The 13,755-nt window shown below is 41.1% G+C and overlaps 1 protein-coding gene across 2 annotated transcripts in view; it reads left to right on the top strand.

Moving 5' to 3' along the window:
• LOC119905816 (solute carrier family 35 member C2-like) overlaps positions 1–12,232 on the top strand; it is a 53,368-nt gene extending 41,136 nt beyond the window's left edge. For both annotated transcript variants that reach the window (XM_038723157.1, XM_038723151.1), the window contains 17 exons: positions 26–168; positions 1,162–1,271; positions 1,931–2,089; positions 2,230–2,307; positions 2,677–2,763; positions 2,848–2,901; positions 5,924–6,019; positions 6,115–6,168; positions 6,303–6,356; positions 6,449–6,502; positions 7,333–7,404; positions 9,320–9,355; positions 9,519–9,585; positions 9,733–9,921; positions 10,107–10,184; positions 10,297–10,458; positions 12,121–12,232. In XM_038723157.1, coding sequence (XP_038579085.1) covers positions 26–168; positions 1,162–1,271; positions 1,931–2,089; positions 2,230–2,307; positions 2,677–2,763; positions 2,848–2,901; positions 5,924–6,019; positions 6,115–6,168; positions 6,303–6,356; positions 6,449–6,502; positions 7,333–7,404; positions 9,320–9,355; positions 9,519–9,585; positions 9,733–9,921; positions 10,107–10,184; positions 10,297–10,458; positions 12,121–12,143 — 1,516 coding nt within the window. In that variant the 3' untranslated portion in view covers positions 12,144–12,232. The remainder of the gene's footprint in view (positions 1–25; positions 169–1,161; positions 1,272–1,930; positions 2,090–2,229; positions 2,308–2,676; positions 2,764–2,847; positions 2,902–5,923; positions 6,020–6,114; positions 6,169–6,302; positions 6,357–6,448; positions 6,503–7,332; positions 7,405–9,319; positions 9,356–9,518; positions 9,586–9,732; positions 9,922–10,106; positions 10,185–10,296; positions 10,459–12,120) is intronic.
• Positions 12,233–13,755: the final 1,523 nt, after the last annotated feature.

The raw sequence follows: 13,755 nt of genomic DNA, 5'->3' as shown, positions 1-13,755 counted from the left end.
TAAATAGGTCCATCTCTCCATCCAGGTTCATCCACCCTGCAGGTTTCTCTCCAGAGCACACCATCAGCATCACCTTCCGCATGTTGCAGGATACACCCAGAGAGCCCTTCGCCCTCTGGCAGCTCACTGACAGTGACTTCCAGCCCAAGATGGGTGTGGTGCTTGACCGTGAGTAACGTTTCTGCATCCCTCCATCTTCCAAACTTCAAGCAACTTCACAATCCCTTTAGTCTCGTATTCAGTCATAAGATCTTATTTTGACCTCTAAATACTGGACCAACTGTCATGAGGAGTTGAGCCTGAAGTCACATTTTAACATCTTCTGTCATTTTGTTCTTTCATTCAGTTTTTCATTTTTATTGAATTGATTAGTAACCAGAAAGATAATCGGCAACCATTTTGATATTAATTACTTAAGTCTTTTTCCAAGCAACATTAGCAAACACACTCAAACTCCAGCTCCATTAGATTGGCTGCTTTTCTTTGTCTTATGTAATAATAAGATAAATATCTTTGATTATTGGACTGTTGGTCATACAAAACAAGACATTTGGAGTTGTCAAGTTGAGCTTTAGGAAATTTAGATGGGGATTTTTCAAAATTGTATGTACTAGTTAGCTGGAAAAACATAGTCAGCATTTACTGGTCATGAACACAATTATTAGTGACAGCTACTGTAGTTTTAGCGCCAGTCAGTATTTCTGGCAGCAGGACGGTGTACGTGGGATTGAATCAAAATAAAATAAATTGTGTGTGTTCATGGATATGAAGGAACAGGATTAAGCTGATTATTTTGGGTTTCACAAGATGAGATCATGACCTTTGCTGTCTGCGACCCCTGTGGGTTTTACCATAAGACCTTTTCTTTGCCCCTCTTTGTAAGAAATTATGGGTACCTGAGACTGGATCTGTCACTGTCCTTGGAGATTGTCGGTGTTTCAGACTGACAGTATTTCGGAGCAGTTTTCAAGAACTATTTAAAAGAAAGAGCCAGCTGTGTGGAACCCCCATTAGATCCTATACCTTTTCCTTACAGCCCACCAGATCAAACACCTAGCAGCAGACGCTGCCATCATTAGAGCCCCGTGGTTTTTGCTGGACACAATGTGAGTTATAAGTGGATCCATCAATATTGTCCTCTGTTCTCCATGCTTCCCACAGCTACTACAAAGCATCTGGTGTATTTTAGTCTGGACTACAGGGGGGAAGTACAGGAACTGACCTTTGACCAGCCGCAGGTCCGCAGACTGTTCTTTGGCAGTTTTCACAAGGTGAGATAATACACAAGTCTTATAGGAAAACTTAGCAGAAAAGTAAACACTGACATTTTCAAATCAGGTTGAACATCCTTTTTCCGTCTATCTACCTCATCACTCAGTCACTTTTGTGTACTCTTTAATAAAACAGATACGTCAACACAAGCAATAATGAGAAAGGCCACGATAGAAAGGTGAAAGAGCTGCTTTGAAATAGACTCCACATATAGTATAATAGTATAATCTCAGCTCTGTAGCAGCTGTCACAAGATGTTAAGGAAAATAAACATGAGGGCATGAGGCAAAGGTGAAAGGAACAGGTGCATGCCGCTGTTGTTGTAGTTTGCCCACTGATTTGGCCTGCTTAACAGCAGTGGTTGGAGCTGCAACAGTGGCAGCTCATGGACCTAAGGCAATTAAGGGCCACATCTCACACTGATGTCCCTTGCGAATAAACATCTTTTGTGATCTTGCTTTAGAATCATCTTCAGCATCAAAATAATCCTGTGATAGTTGTCTGTACGTCCATGGGTACGCTGTAAAAAAGAACTGCTAAAATTTGGCACACTTTTGATGGAGCCAATTTGCCAAAAGGTAAACAAATATAGGCTAAAAAACAGGCTCACCCTGCGACCTACAGTGAGCTGACTCCATTTTTCTTCTGTGATTGGCAGGTTCACCTGTCTGTCAGCCAGGTGAGTGTGTCTCTGTCTGTGGACTGCCAGCATGTGGGTGAGAGGCCTGCCCGCCCCCTTGGCAACCTGCCAACTGACGGCTTTGAGATGCTGGGAAAACTGGTGAAGACCAGAGGGCCCAAAAGTGGATCTGCATCGGTACTTTTTATTCTATTCTTCATTTGATTTTAATCCAGGCCCGGTCTGTCGTGTCAATAAATTATACACTCTGAACATCTAAAACTCTGGTTCCTTTGTCCTGGGCTCAACCTGCATCCTGTGTTCTTCATTGTTTCCAGTTCCAGCTGCAGTCCTTTGAGATTGTCTGTAACACAACATGGGCTTCAGACGACACCTGCTGTGACCTGCCTGGAGTGGTCAGTCTCTTACTGTTTATCTTTTTTCTATTTTTATACTCACATATTGTGGGTTGATACTGGGTTTGAACCAATATATGAAGTACAATGAGCTTTGAAGGTTTCCATTACTTAGCTCCTGACAGTCCATTGTGGAATAAAAAGACTGATTATCTTCGAAAACTGTCATAGGATGTTTGAAATTTAGTCAAAATATTATCTAATTTATTTTTATATAATATTCTTCCCTTTCACACAATCATGTTGCTCTCGTGATGTTTTTTCCCAGTGGTTATACAAGAGTGAGAGATACTATATGTCAGCAGAGTAAATGTACTGGTGGCTTCAAGGCCAGCTTACTTATTTTTAATGTCTGTCTGTGTGCATCAGCGAGATGAGGAGAGCTGTCCTGCCCCGGCGTACACCTGCACCTGTTCCTCTGACATCCCAGGAGCTCCTGGTTCCCCTGGACCAACTGTATGTCACCATGAGACCTCAGTTAGCCCTAGAGTACTAGCTAACAATCTTTTTGTGTGTGATAACATGCTCTCTTTTTCCCAGGGAAAGCCAGGTCCTCGTGGTGAGAAAGGCGAGAAGGGAGAACTTGGTCAAAAGGTGAGATGAAAATATCTCTTCCAGCTTAGTTAGATTTAGGTTTAAGCCCCTTCAGATATTGGCTTTTTGGTCTTTACACATTAAGTAAGAGCTCTATTATCCTGCAGGTGCAAAGCCAGCACTAGGGCAAACACAGTTTGTTATAACCTCATGTAATTAAACAGTTGACTTTTGGATTAGTTTTGGGACATGAAATTAATTCCGATCAGACATCGGTGTAGACATTTAGCTACAATGGACCTACGTTACTTATGAAGTAGTAAACACTTGTTAGACTAACCTAATTATGTTGCTTGAGAAGGGGGCAAATGTCAAGCTCACTAAAAATGACAGAAGCTGAATTGAAATGACCTTGTGACAGTTTTTCTAACAGTTGTAGTGGTTGTAAAATCAGTTTCGAAAAGTCCTGTCTTTTAATTGACCAAACAGACGTTGCTGTGAAGAGCAAAAACCACAAGATGTTCTGTTTATATAGCAGTGTCATAATTCTAGGGTGAGTTCTTCCTTATATCCTCATCCTGAAGTTGCCTGTAAATCCACATTTTAAAGCTGATATTTAAAAAGATTTCTTCCTGGGGGTTATGCTCCCGAGGGCATTGCTTTGTCACCTTTTTCAAACCTGCTGAGTTTGTATCCCTGCATCCTTGTTTTGTGTTAAATTTTGCCTCTTTCTGTCTGCTGCAGTTTTTTCCATCTACTGCAGATTGATCTGTGCTTCTATAATTTCAGTGTGATTGAGGAAGAGTCTTACCAATAATAACAATCCACATGATTGTAATTGGTCAGGATCTGATAAACATCAGACCGGAAAGCTATTATACATTCAAAGGTTAACAGTAAAATCTGATCTGATGTAACGCGGCCGTCCTCAGGGTGAATTCTGAGATCATCATCAGAAGCAGTAACACAGTGTCAGTGAAAATATTTTAAAACAAGTTCACAAATGTGAATTCCTTTTTTTCCCAGCACGGATCCTGTTTGCAAACCTGTACCCGCCCCACACTGGCAAAGCTTAACACTCAAAAATCTAGGGATGGGTATCGAGTAGCAATGGGTATCGAGTAGCAATACCTTTTAAGGTATCGACCAGTATCAAGTCGAAACGTCTCCAGTCAAACCAGTACTTAATTTTTGTAAACATATCTTTTGCTTGCAGCCAAACATGTAAGCACTGAATACACCGAAAGAAAGAGTAGAGCACGGCTCTTTTTTCCTTTGCGCTTAAGTCCATAAGTGATTTTAACAGCCGCTCACCTTCAGCTGCGGTCTCTTTGTTACTATTGCAAGTTTACCACCACAAGCTTGGCTTTCCATTGGTTTCATCTTCTGGTATCATTTAACTCTTCTCTGCACATTTTTATTTGCTGTTCACATCACTTATCACTGATCGATCACTGCGTTCCACCATATCAAAGCTTTTGTGGCGCAGCAGAGATCAGCTGATTTTACTCACGGAGCTGCGGCTAATATCAGATGTAACTTAGTGTGTGTGATCAGCTGGATGTGCGGACTCCCTTTTCCTCTGTTTGCATCTTTAGACTGTTAAGTGTAGTTTACTTACTTGTTCAGCCGACTCCTTTCTCATTTTCTACTTCTTACTGTCGTATCTTTTAGAGAAGGTTTGCGACTCACCACTAAAGGAAACAGCACTCGCGGAGATCTTTCAATGCAGTTTATTAATAGAAAGTTAACAAAATAATTCTCTGTCACTAAAGTGTTTCACTCCTCCTCTCTCATTCAAATAGGCTACAAAAAACTCCCAGACTGTCGTCATTCCTCTAAGGATGACCTAATGAGGATGAGTAGCGATCTGATACAATTTCCCAATATTTTTATATAACAGGTTTTTGAAAAAAGAAAAAAAACTAGATCTCCTTAACAACAACAAAAATAGTAAGGAATCGAATGAAGTATCGGTATAGGTATCACTTTAAGGATACTGTTTTTGGTACTGGTATCGTAAAATTTTAAATGATACACAACCCTACACCAGTCTGTTACCTGCAATTATCTGTAAATCAGTTCTGACTCGAGCGGTTAAAATAAGAACCAACTAGACCCATGATCATAGACTCAGAGATGCTGCTGGGGAGTGAAGAGAAAAGCTTGGGGCACAGGATACTGTCAGTGTGCACAATAGCAAGGCTTTATAAATAAATGATACAAATAAATAAAAACACACTGATGCGTGCAGCTTGCGGAGGCAGAAATACCCTGTTCTCACTGGATCGTGTTCACTTGTGTTTCCTTCTGGTCAGAACCAACTCGTTGGCAGAGACGCACACTCAGTCTTCTCCTAAATCTGCACACTTAACGCACAGCATGGATACCCTCATCAATTATTAAATCTTCCAACACAACAAGGGATTCAATCAAACTTACCTTCCTGAGCTTGTCTACACGTTAATGTGGCAAATCTCCAAACCCTGAATTGTACTTTATTAGAGACATAGCATTTCAGTTATGGACCTTAGTCAAGCATAAAATTCACAATGTGGATGTGAGATTTACCACATAAATAATTGATAAAATATAGAACAAAGGAAATAGGAAAATATATAAAAGATCTGGGGGCAGATGAGCTAATAACCTCATAATCTCATGTCTAAAACAAATCATAGATCTATTCATGAAGACAGGAAAAATAGTTTAAATTACTATTAAAAAATCACAATTCAAGGTGTTTAATTGTTTTCTTGTTATATTGTCCTCATCATGGAGCGAGGGCAGTCTAATCTCGGTGGCTGACCAATTTCCAGTGAAATGTTCTGTTGCTTGAAAAATAAATTTTTTCAGAGTCACTGTTCTCTGTGGTGAAGGCGCAAAAAGATCACCCTTGAGAACAGTGGTGTCTTGTGTTTGCCTTTACTTGCAATGTGACTGCTTTTATTCACACTTGAGCCTTGTAGAAAACTAGAGAGATGTTTCTAGGTCCTAGATAGGCAGGACTTTCAGTGCATGTTTTATTTAGAGGCATGGAGCACCCAATTGATGTCTTCAAGTTAGTTTCTCTGTGTTTCAGGGGGAGGTGGGTCCTCCAGGAAAGCCTGGATTTGAGGGAGGTCTTGGACCCCTGGGTAACACAGGCCCCCGAGGCATGGCCGTGCAGGGCAAAATGGTGGGTAACATTCTTAGCTTTAAGTTCCTACTTGTGTATAATTGTTGTAACCATGGTACATATCTAAACTGTTGTTTTCATATTTTTCCTTTTAGGGTCCCCCCGGTGCAAGGGGGGAAAAGGGAGATCTTGGGCGACCAGGCGTCCAGGTGAGTTTACACTAAAATAGTGGAGTCAACAAAATACAGAAATAGAATAGAACACTTCACTGTGTCTATATACCTGTCCATCTGCCTCTCTCTCATTGCGCTCTCTCCAACTTCCCTGTTGTCTGTCCCTTCAGGGTTTACCAGGACCTCCAGGTCCAAAAGGGGAAGAGGGGATCCCCGGCTCCAAGGTAGGCTTCTTGATCCCAGCCAATACAGAACTGAAGCTGTGACCCTCCCTCACTCTTTGTTTGTCCTCGTCTCTCTGCATTGTGTTTCACAGGGCATTAGAGGGATCGAAGGTAACATCGGTGCACCCGGCATCACTGGACCCAGGGTAAGATTCAATTTCAGCCACTATCTGTAGAATTTGAGCATTTACTTGGTGTCATGATCAGATCAAAATTTTACCTTAACCAGCATTTTGGAATTTGAAAAACTAATATCTAGCCATGAAATCTGCTGTGGATAACTGTGGTCCTCAGACGATGAGGAGGACTATTACTACTTTTTGGTAAACCGTGACCGGCTTGTGTTGTGTCACCATTAGGATAAAATTTACACTTACACACTCAAAATATAAAAATCTGATGGGCTGATACAGTTACTCTTACTGAGATGGAACCTATTCCCTTTTGACCACGTTTTAAGCTTTCCTTCAGCACCACCCTCAGGCCAAAATGTCAAATCTGTTAACAAGATTTCTGGCAAAATTGTCAGGAGCAAAAAGTATATCTGGTAAAGACTCCCCTTTCTGACCTGCTGTACCTTTCTGACCTCCACCTGTACTGTATGCATTTATAATTTCCTTGGGGCTGCACACAGCTGAACACCCCCTCCAAGCCCTCCACCTCCATATTTAAAAAATGTGAAGTTATTGTGCGCTTGTTAGATCCAGTCAGGTCAGACAGCAGCGGCTCACAAGGTTATGCAAAATGACGAGCATTATATCGCAGTATGAACCCTCAGAGTGGTCAAAACCAAAAGGGGACTCTCAGGACCACAAGACAGTTTAATATAGGTTAGGAATGCACACATGATGATATGGTCACTTCACAGCATGATTGTCCTAGGGGTCTCAGAAATCAGCGTCTATGACCACATGTCTATCCATCCATTTTGACATTTGTCTGCTGTTCTACCCACCCATCTATTTGTATTGTACAGGGTTTCCAAGGAATGCCAGGACACCCAGGGCCTCTAGGGGAAAGGGGACCCTCAGGACCTGTGGGACCTACGGTAAGAACAGAAGGACTAATAGTGTCATTAGTCATACCTTTTTTTCTCATTTGGTTATGTAGTGAACATAGTCTTCACAGTGACAATGGGCCAGAAATATATGAGCTGTATTTCCATATACTAAGTCACTTTTCTAGTTTTTGGGATCCAATATTAAACAATTTACACACATACAATTTCCCTCAGTATATGGTAATTATTTGCAGAATGTATACATATAACGAACAAAGAGAAGATAAAATATGATGCATAGTTAATATATAAGATTGACAGGGATATACATGATGACAGAAGTACATGATAAAGACAGATGTAATGATATGTGAGATATCTATGACTGTTTATGACCGGATGCTGCTAGCTGGAGAGGTGAATTACACTATTTCTGATTAGAAGACTTTGGAACATCCCATGAGCGTAATACGATGAATGGACAGTACCTATAATGACACGCATGATGGCAGGACGAATGCGCGGCCCGTGGTTATCTCCAGCTCAGGCAGGGGTCCTTCATGCAGGTCAGCTGAAGGCATGGAGCTCGATGGTCCGTGGGAGCTCTCAGTAGGCTGCAAACTGGACAATGCTGAGTCCTTACCACAGCAGCCCAAGTTCAAATCCAGCCCACGGCCCTGTGCTGCATGCGGCGCAGATCACAGTAAAATGCACCCTGCCCAGTGCACAACAAACTTTTGATCATTCCCAGCCTCTTATGGCACGCCTGTGGTGCACTCGGATAAGGGGTGGGATCCGAAAGAATACATTGTTATACATTATAGGTGGCCGTGTTAGAGGCTGTGACAACCATGACCAATCACATTCACTACTTTCATCCCTTTAAACACTGGGCTCTCTGCACGCACTGAAAGTTTGGGACAACTGTGGAGAGTTTTCCTCTGACGGAGCATATTGTTGTCTGCGACTTGCAGAGCTTCACACATGAGTACAGCAGCTCAAATATCCTGCCAGGAGCAGATGATTTATATTCTTAAGCTGACATGATGATGATCTGATGGCCAACATGGTTCCTGTGCTTAATAGTATGTCATCATTATGATTAATGCAATAACTATCTGCTATTAAATACTATCGCAATGCCATACATAGAATGAAAGTTTATTTATTTGTATTTTTTTTGTTAGATTCGATTGCTTTATGTGCAAATATAATTGCTGATGATGTGGAAACAAAATAGTTCCCTGCTTCTTTTTCATATTGGGACATAAACGCGATCCTGGTAATGGTCTACAAGAAAGTTAGGATTTTTAAAATAATTCATTTCAATTCTATTTAAATAGTGCCAATTCACAACAAAAGTTATCTCACAGTGCTGTTCATAAAGTGCAGGTCTAGACCGTACTCTTTGTGCTATTATTTAGAGACCCAACAATTCCCACCATGAGCTAGCACTTGGCGACACAGGTAAGGAAAAATGTCCTTTTAAGAGGAGAAATATAACCACAGTGATCAGGTTGCATATTACAGCCACATATTTCATCAAAAACATGTTAGGTTTCTTCACTCAGTGTGTTGACCAGACACTGACATAAGATCTGGAGTTGGTCCCCGGGTGCTGCACAGCGGCTGCCCACTGCTCCCTTGAGGGATGGGTTAAATGCAGAGGATGAATATCGCAATGTGTATGTGACAAATAAAAGTACCTAGAAATATCTACCTGTTGTAATAAAAAATTGCAGTTTCCTGGTGCAACACTGCATTTGAAGCTGCACTCTTGGAAAAGGGACCATCCAAAAAGAGGTTTGTGTATGTCATCAGGTGTTGTCCTCCTCCTCATCCTGTGGGTCAGTCTCACTGTATGAGAAGGTTGGAGAGGTGAAGAGATAAGAAATCTGGTGTAGGAGAAGCAGGCACTACTTATGTATCTTTATGATCATGTACCGTATCTTTGTCCTTGCAGGGTCTGCCAGGGAATAAAGGGGAGCGGGGAGAGAAGGTAGGTAATAGCTTAACAAACTTTTTCTTATTGTAATAATACTGACATCACTTTAAAACAAGTATTCTCATTGCAGTTGGCCAGATTTTCTCCTTGCTTGATACTGCATGTATAAAAATGTTATACATAAACCACAGTTGGTGAATCTGCTGATGTTTTACAGGGGGAACCTCAGTCTATGGCCATGATCTACCAGCTAGTCACACAGGCCTGTGAGCAACTAGTGCACAGTAAGTACTCTGTTAGCAAGCATACAAAAACCAGGACTTCTACAATGATGACACCTGCATATTTAACTCATTACAACTTCAAAAAGGTCCAGATACCAAACACATTCTCTTGCGCATACTTTATCCAGAGCTGCGTGTGTTTTTCAGAGGAGGTGTTGAAGCTTGACATGTTTATTAATGAGATAAGTCGTAAGCCAGCTCCTATTGAGGAGCCAGTCGGACCCCCAGGGGAACCTGGTATGCCAGGGACCAAGGGACCACCAGGCGCCAGGGGAACTCAGGGGAGTGTAGGCCCAAGGGGGAGACCTGGCAGGGCTGGATATCCAGGAGAACAGGGTAAGACTCCATCTAGCAGATGGTTTGTTGAAATTAGAACAATCCAATCAAATGATCATGTTTATCAAACAACTGTTGCAGTCTGAGCATTTATAAAATATGAATTTGTCACCTTTTTAGGATGATTTAGAGTGATAATATTATAAGCATTTGATTAAGAGGAATTGTCTCTTCCTTCTCTATAGGAAGGAGAGGTATGCCAGGGGGGAAAGGTGATGTAGGAACCAATGTTGAGGGACCCATAGGGATTAAAGGATTCGCAGGTACGTCTCTCTGAGCCATTTGTTTTATATCATTGTAATATAATACACACACTGTCCAATGAATGATCAGTACACAAACTTGTACTGATGTCTGGTTTACGTGTGTCTGCAGGTCCTCCAGGTGAGTCCAAGACGGGAGTCACAGGCTCCAAGGGACATGATGGTAAGCCAGGACCTCCAGGGATCCCCGGACCTCCTGGAATGCCAGGCGAGGTTGGACCACCGGGTGTGTGTGACAGCAGTGGAGGCTGCCACAGAGTTCCCCAACAAACAGGTCAGCTATAGGAAAAGGTCCTCTAACCCAAATGACACAGCCTGGGAATATTAAGATATGATGATCCAGGTCTATCCACAGACTGTATATAAGAAGTGGACGTAGTCATCGTGGGCGTAACCCGTTGGTTTGTGGACTGCTGTTTTGAAGCTTCAAGTTTGGCCGATAGGCCGCTGCCATGTTGATGTTTTTTGCAACCAGGAAGTGCCCAGAAGTGACCATATTTGGACGAGACGGTGGAGCTAACAGCCGTTTGTGGAGCTAGTTAGCTTGCTTAGCTAGGTGCAGCTGTAATTCGCCTTAACTGTCATTTTAACGGGGCTGATAACTTTGTCTAGAGAACAACAGTCTTAAAACTAAATGTACTCACCAGAGAAAGTGAACAGCCAACTCCTAATAAGCTTTTTTAACGGCAGTGGTTAAATTTACACAGTGCCGTGGGTAGGGTCACTCTAGCCTGATTGACAGGTCACCATGGTTACAACTCCTCAGTCACAGATAATCCTGCCCTGAAGCATACTCTGCTTTCTGGTCTATTTTAAAATAAATGGGACCATAATTTACTAAATGAAAATCATGTTGAAGAAGACCTGAAACTAGCAACTGAGACCATAAACTCATTATGAAAGTTTTTACTGAGGTAATAAATCTTCTGAGAAGAAGTAGGCTCATTTTGCCATTGTTTCTAATGGAACCGGACTTCTTTTTGCAACCAGAAGAGTTGTCCCCTGCTGGCCGTTCAATAGAATGCAGGTTTATGGGACTTCTGCATTGGAGTCACGTCTCAGACAGGAAGCTTCCCGCTTAGGTCCATCAGAAGCAGCTCTCTCTGAGTCGGGCACTGGTGTTGCTTTATTTTACCTTTCAGGCAGCCAATTGATTTTTTTTTGGCCACTTTGGGGCAGCACAACAAGCTGTAAATGCAACACTGACATATTATCAGCTTAAGTGTTAATGGTGAACATGTTAGCTAACAGTTCCCCAATTACAAATCCAGGAGATACAGATCAACATTAGCATTCATTGGAGTGGTGTTTGTGTCCACCTGAGAAATAATAATCACTCTGCATTTAGCTCTTCTTTTTTTGGCCTCTGCCAGCTTCTGAGGGAAAAATCTGGGTCTTTAGCTGTTAATGGTCCACTATGTTCACCAGCTAGTAGCTAACTTTGTCTGTCTGCTGTTTGGTGCTGAGCAGATAGTGTAGAGTAGGTTTATTACAGCTTTTTAGCTGAAAATAGCTGCCTGTTGCAGCTGAAAACCACGCTGTGAGAGCAGCAGAGAGTGGATAAAAACAGTAAAGTTGCCGGCCATGAAACAAAAACAGTTATCTAAAAAATGTGAAAAAGCTCTGTAGAGTTGATGGGAACTGCCACTACAAGTGACCATTTTTACATTACTTGTGTCATTGGATCATTTTTTTACATGAAATTATTGATTTAGAGCAGCTTTCAAAGTTGTAGTAAAGTTAATGTAGATAATCAGAGCAGTCAAAACCTTGTTGGAAGGCAGGGGAAACAAATTATTTTTCTTTATTTAATTAATTTTGCTTAATAGCCACTTGTGGCTATATATTTTGTGTCCTAACAATTTGCCATCACAGTCAAATATACTGTGAAAGTTGTCATATATGTTGACCCTTTTTATGTGCTCTCTCTGTCCAGAGGATCCTTATTATGGCTACTAGCCTTGAGTGGATATTCACAAGCAGGCGGCAGTGGTAAAGGAGACTGATGCCTGTTGGAAATAACTATGGTTCCTTTGGAGCTGAATGAATGGAGCTAAAAAGGCAACACTGAAGAGGTTTGGTGTGTTTTGCCACTGACTGAGGCGGAAGCATCATCGTGTGTGAGAAAAGGAAACAATACAGGAAGGATCTCTCTCTGTCCTCTTGCTATACTGTTCTTTGACAGAAACAATGCAAGTAGGAAGCTTTCTAATATATTATAGTATTTTGATGAACAGATAGCATCATAAATATTTTCCCACTGGGATCAGTAAATTGCTGTCTTATACACCATATTCGCACTGAAACCTTTTGTTACTGTGTTTATGTATTCATGCACTGTATCATTGCCAAGTAGTTTAGCCACATGTGTTAAATTTCTACCTATTTCATTTGCCATTCTAACCTTAACTGCCTCAAGGATAATGAAAATGCATAATCCATGGTGTAAAAGCTTCTTTTTGTTCCATGGTATAAATGATACTGTGAGAATGTCTGTTGTCATCTGTATGATAATTTGTATATTGTTTATTATATATACTGTATACAGTTATTCGTGTATGATATTTTATACTGTACCTATCCATATTGATACCTGTTTACATTTCCTGATGTCCTGGGGTTTGGGTGATAAACTTTACGTGTGTGTGTGTGTGTGTGTGTGTGTGTGTGTGTGTGTGCGTGTGTTTGAGAGCGCAAAACAGAAAGAGAGTGTCACAAAGATGTTCGGGTTTTGTATGTTTTTTTTTATCTTGTTAATAAAATGTAATTAATATGTGTTTAATGAAGTGTGTTGTTTTTTCCCCTTCAAAATAACTAGACTTTATAGAATGACAAGGGTTTCTTTAGTGCAGTGAAATTCTGTTCCTGCTGGAGGATGTGTCTGCTGAAGTGTCCTTGAGGGAAGACACTGAATCTATGCAGGCTCTGGGGATTGCAGTTCTGAGGCTAAAACTGACCTCCAACCTCCCTGTAGAGGGCAAGGCAAAATAAAGTAGTCTGCATGAATCATTAATGATAATAATGTCATAGTCTTTTGTCGGAACCGTGGTTAAGAGAAATGTTTCCAGTGGAGTCTATTTTGAAGAGCACAGTAGAAGTTCCAACTTGCCAGCGGGTTAAGCAAGTTAGCCTCATTGGTACAACCGATTTCCGGTTTCGTGAGAAACGTTAGTTTATTTTTCAAAATGAAGGCGAACCATGTTTTCTTTGTAAACGCGTTACTGCCCAACACTGGTAGTGATTACATAACAAATAGCCTAACATTAATTGTATTGAACTTGTGAGGACAGCACTGAGCAATTATTTCTGTTATCATGGGTGTGAGGTCAAACCTTGACATGAGCACTATCCACAATGTTGTGTACTTCAGTAAGTGTATTACATTCACTGCTAATACATGACAGAAACAAACTCGGACTGACTAATGTTTCAGTATAGCTGATGTAAACAGACTAAATATGGCTATTGAAAAATGTAATTAGGTATGACATACACTGTACTTGCCAGTATAGTTTCACCAGAACTGAAATTATTTTGAAAATAATAAACAGGATGTTGTACGGAACCTTTT

The sequence above is a fragment of the Micropterus salmoides genome, unplaced genomic scaffold (assembly GCF_014851395.1).
Source record: "Micropterus salmoides isolate LMB-PRFRI ecotype aquatic unplaced genomic scaffold, ASM1485139v1 Ms_hic_scaffold_16, whole genome shotgun sequence".
Taxonomy (NCBI): Eukaryota; Metazoa; Chordata; class Actinopteri; order Centrarchiformes; family Centrarchidae; genus Micropterus; species Micropterus salmoides.
Note: the sequence above shows the minus strand (reverse complement) of the source record. Positions and strands in the feature narration are given on the sequence as shown.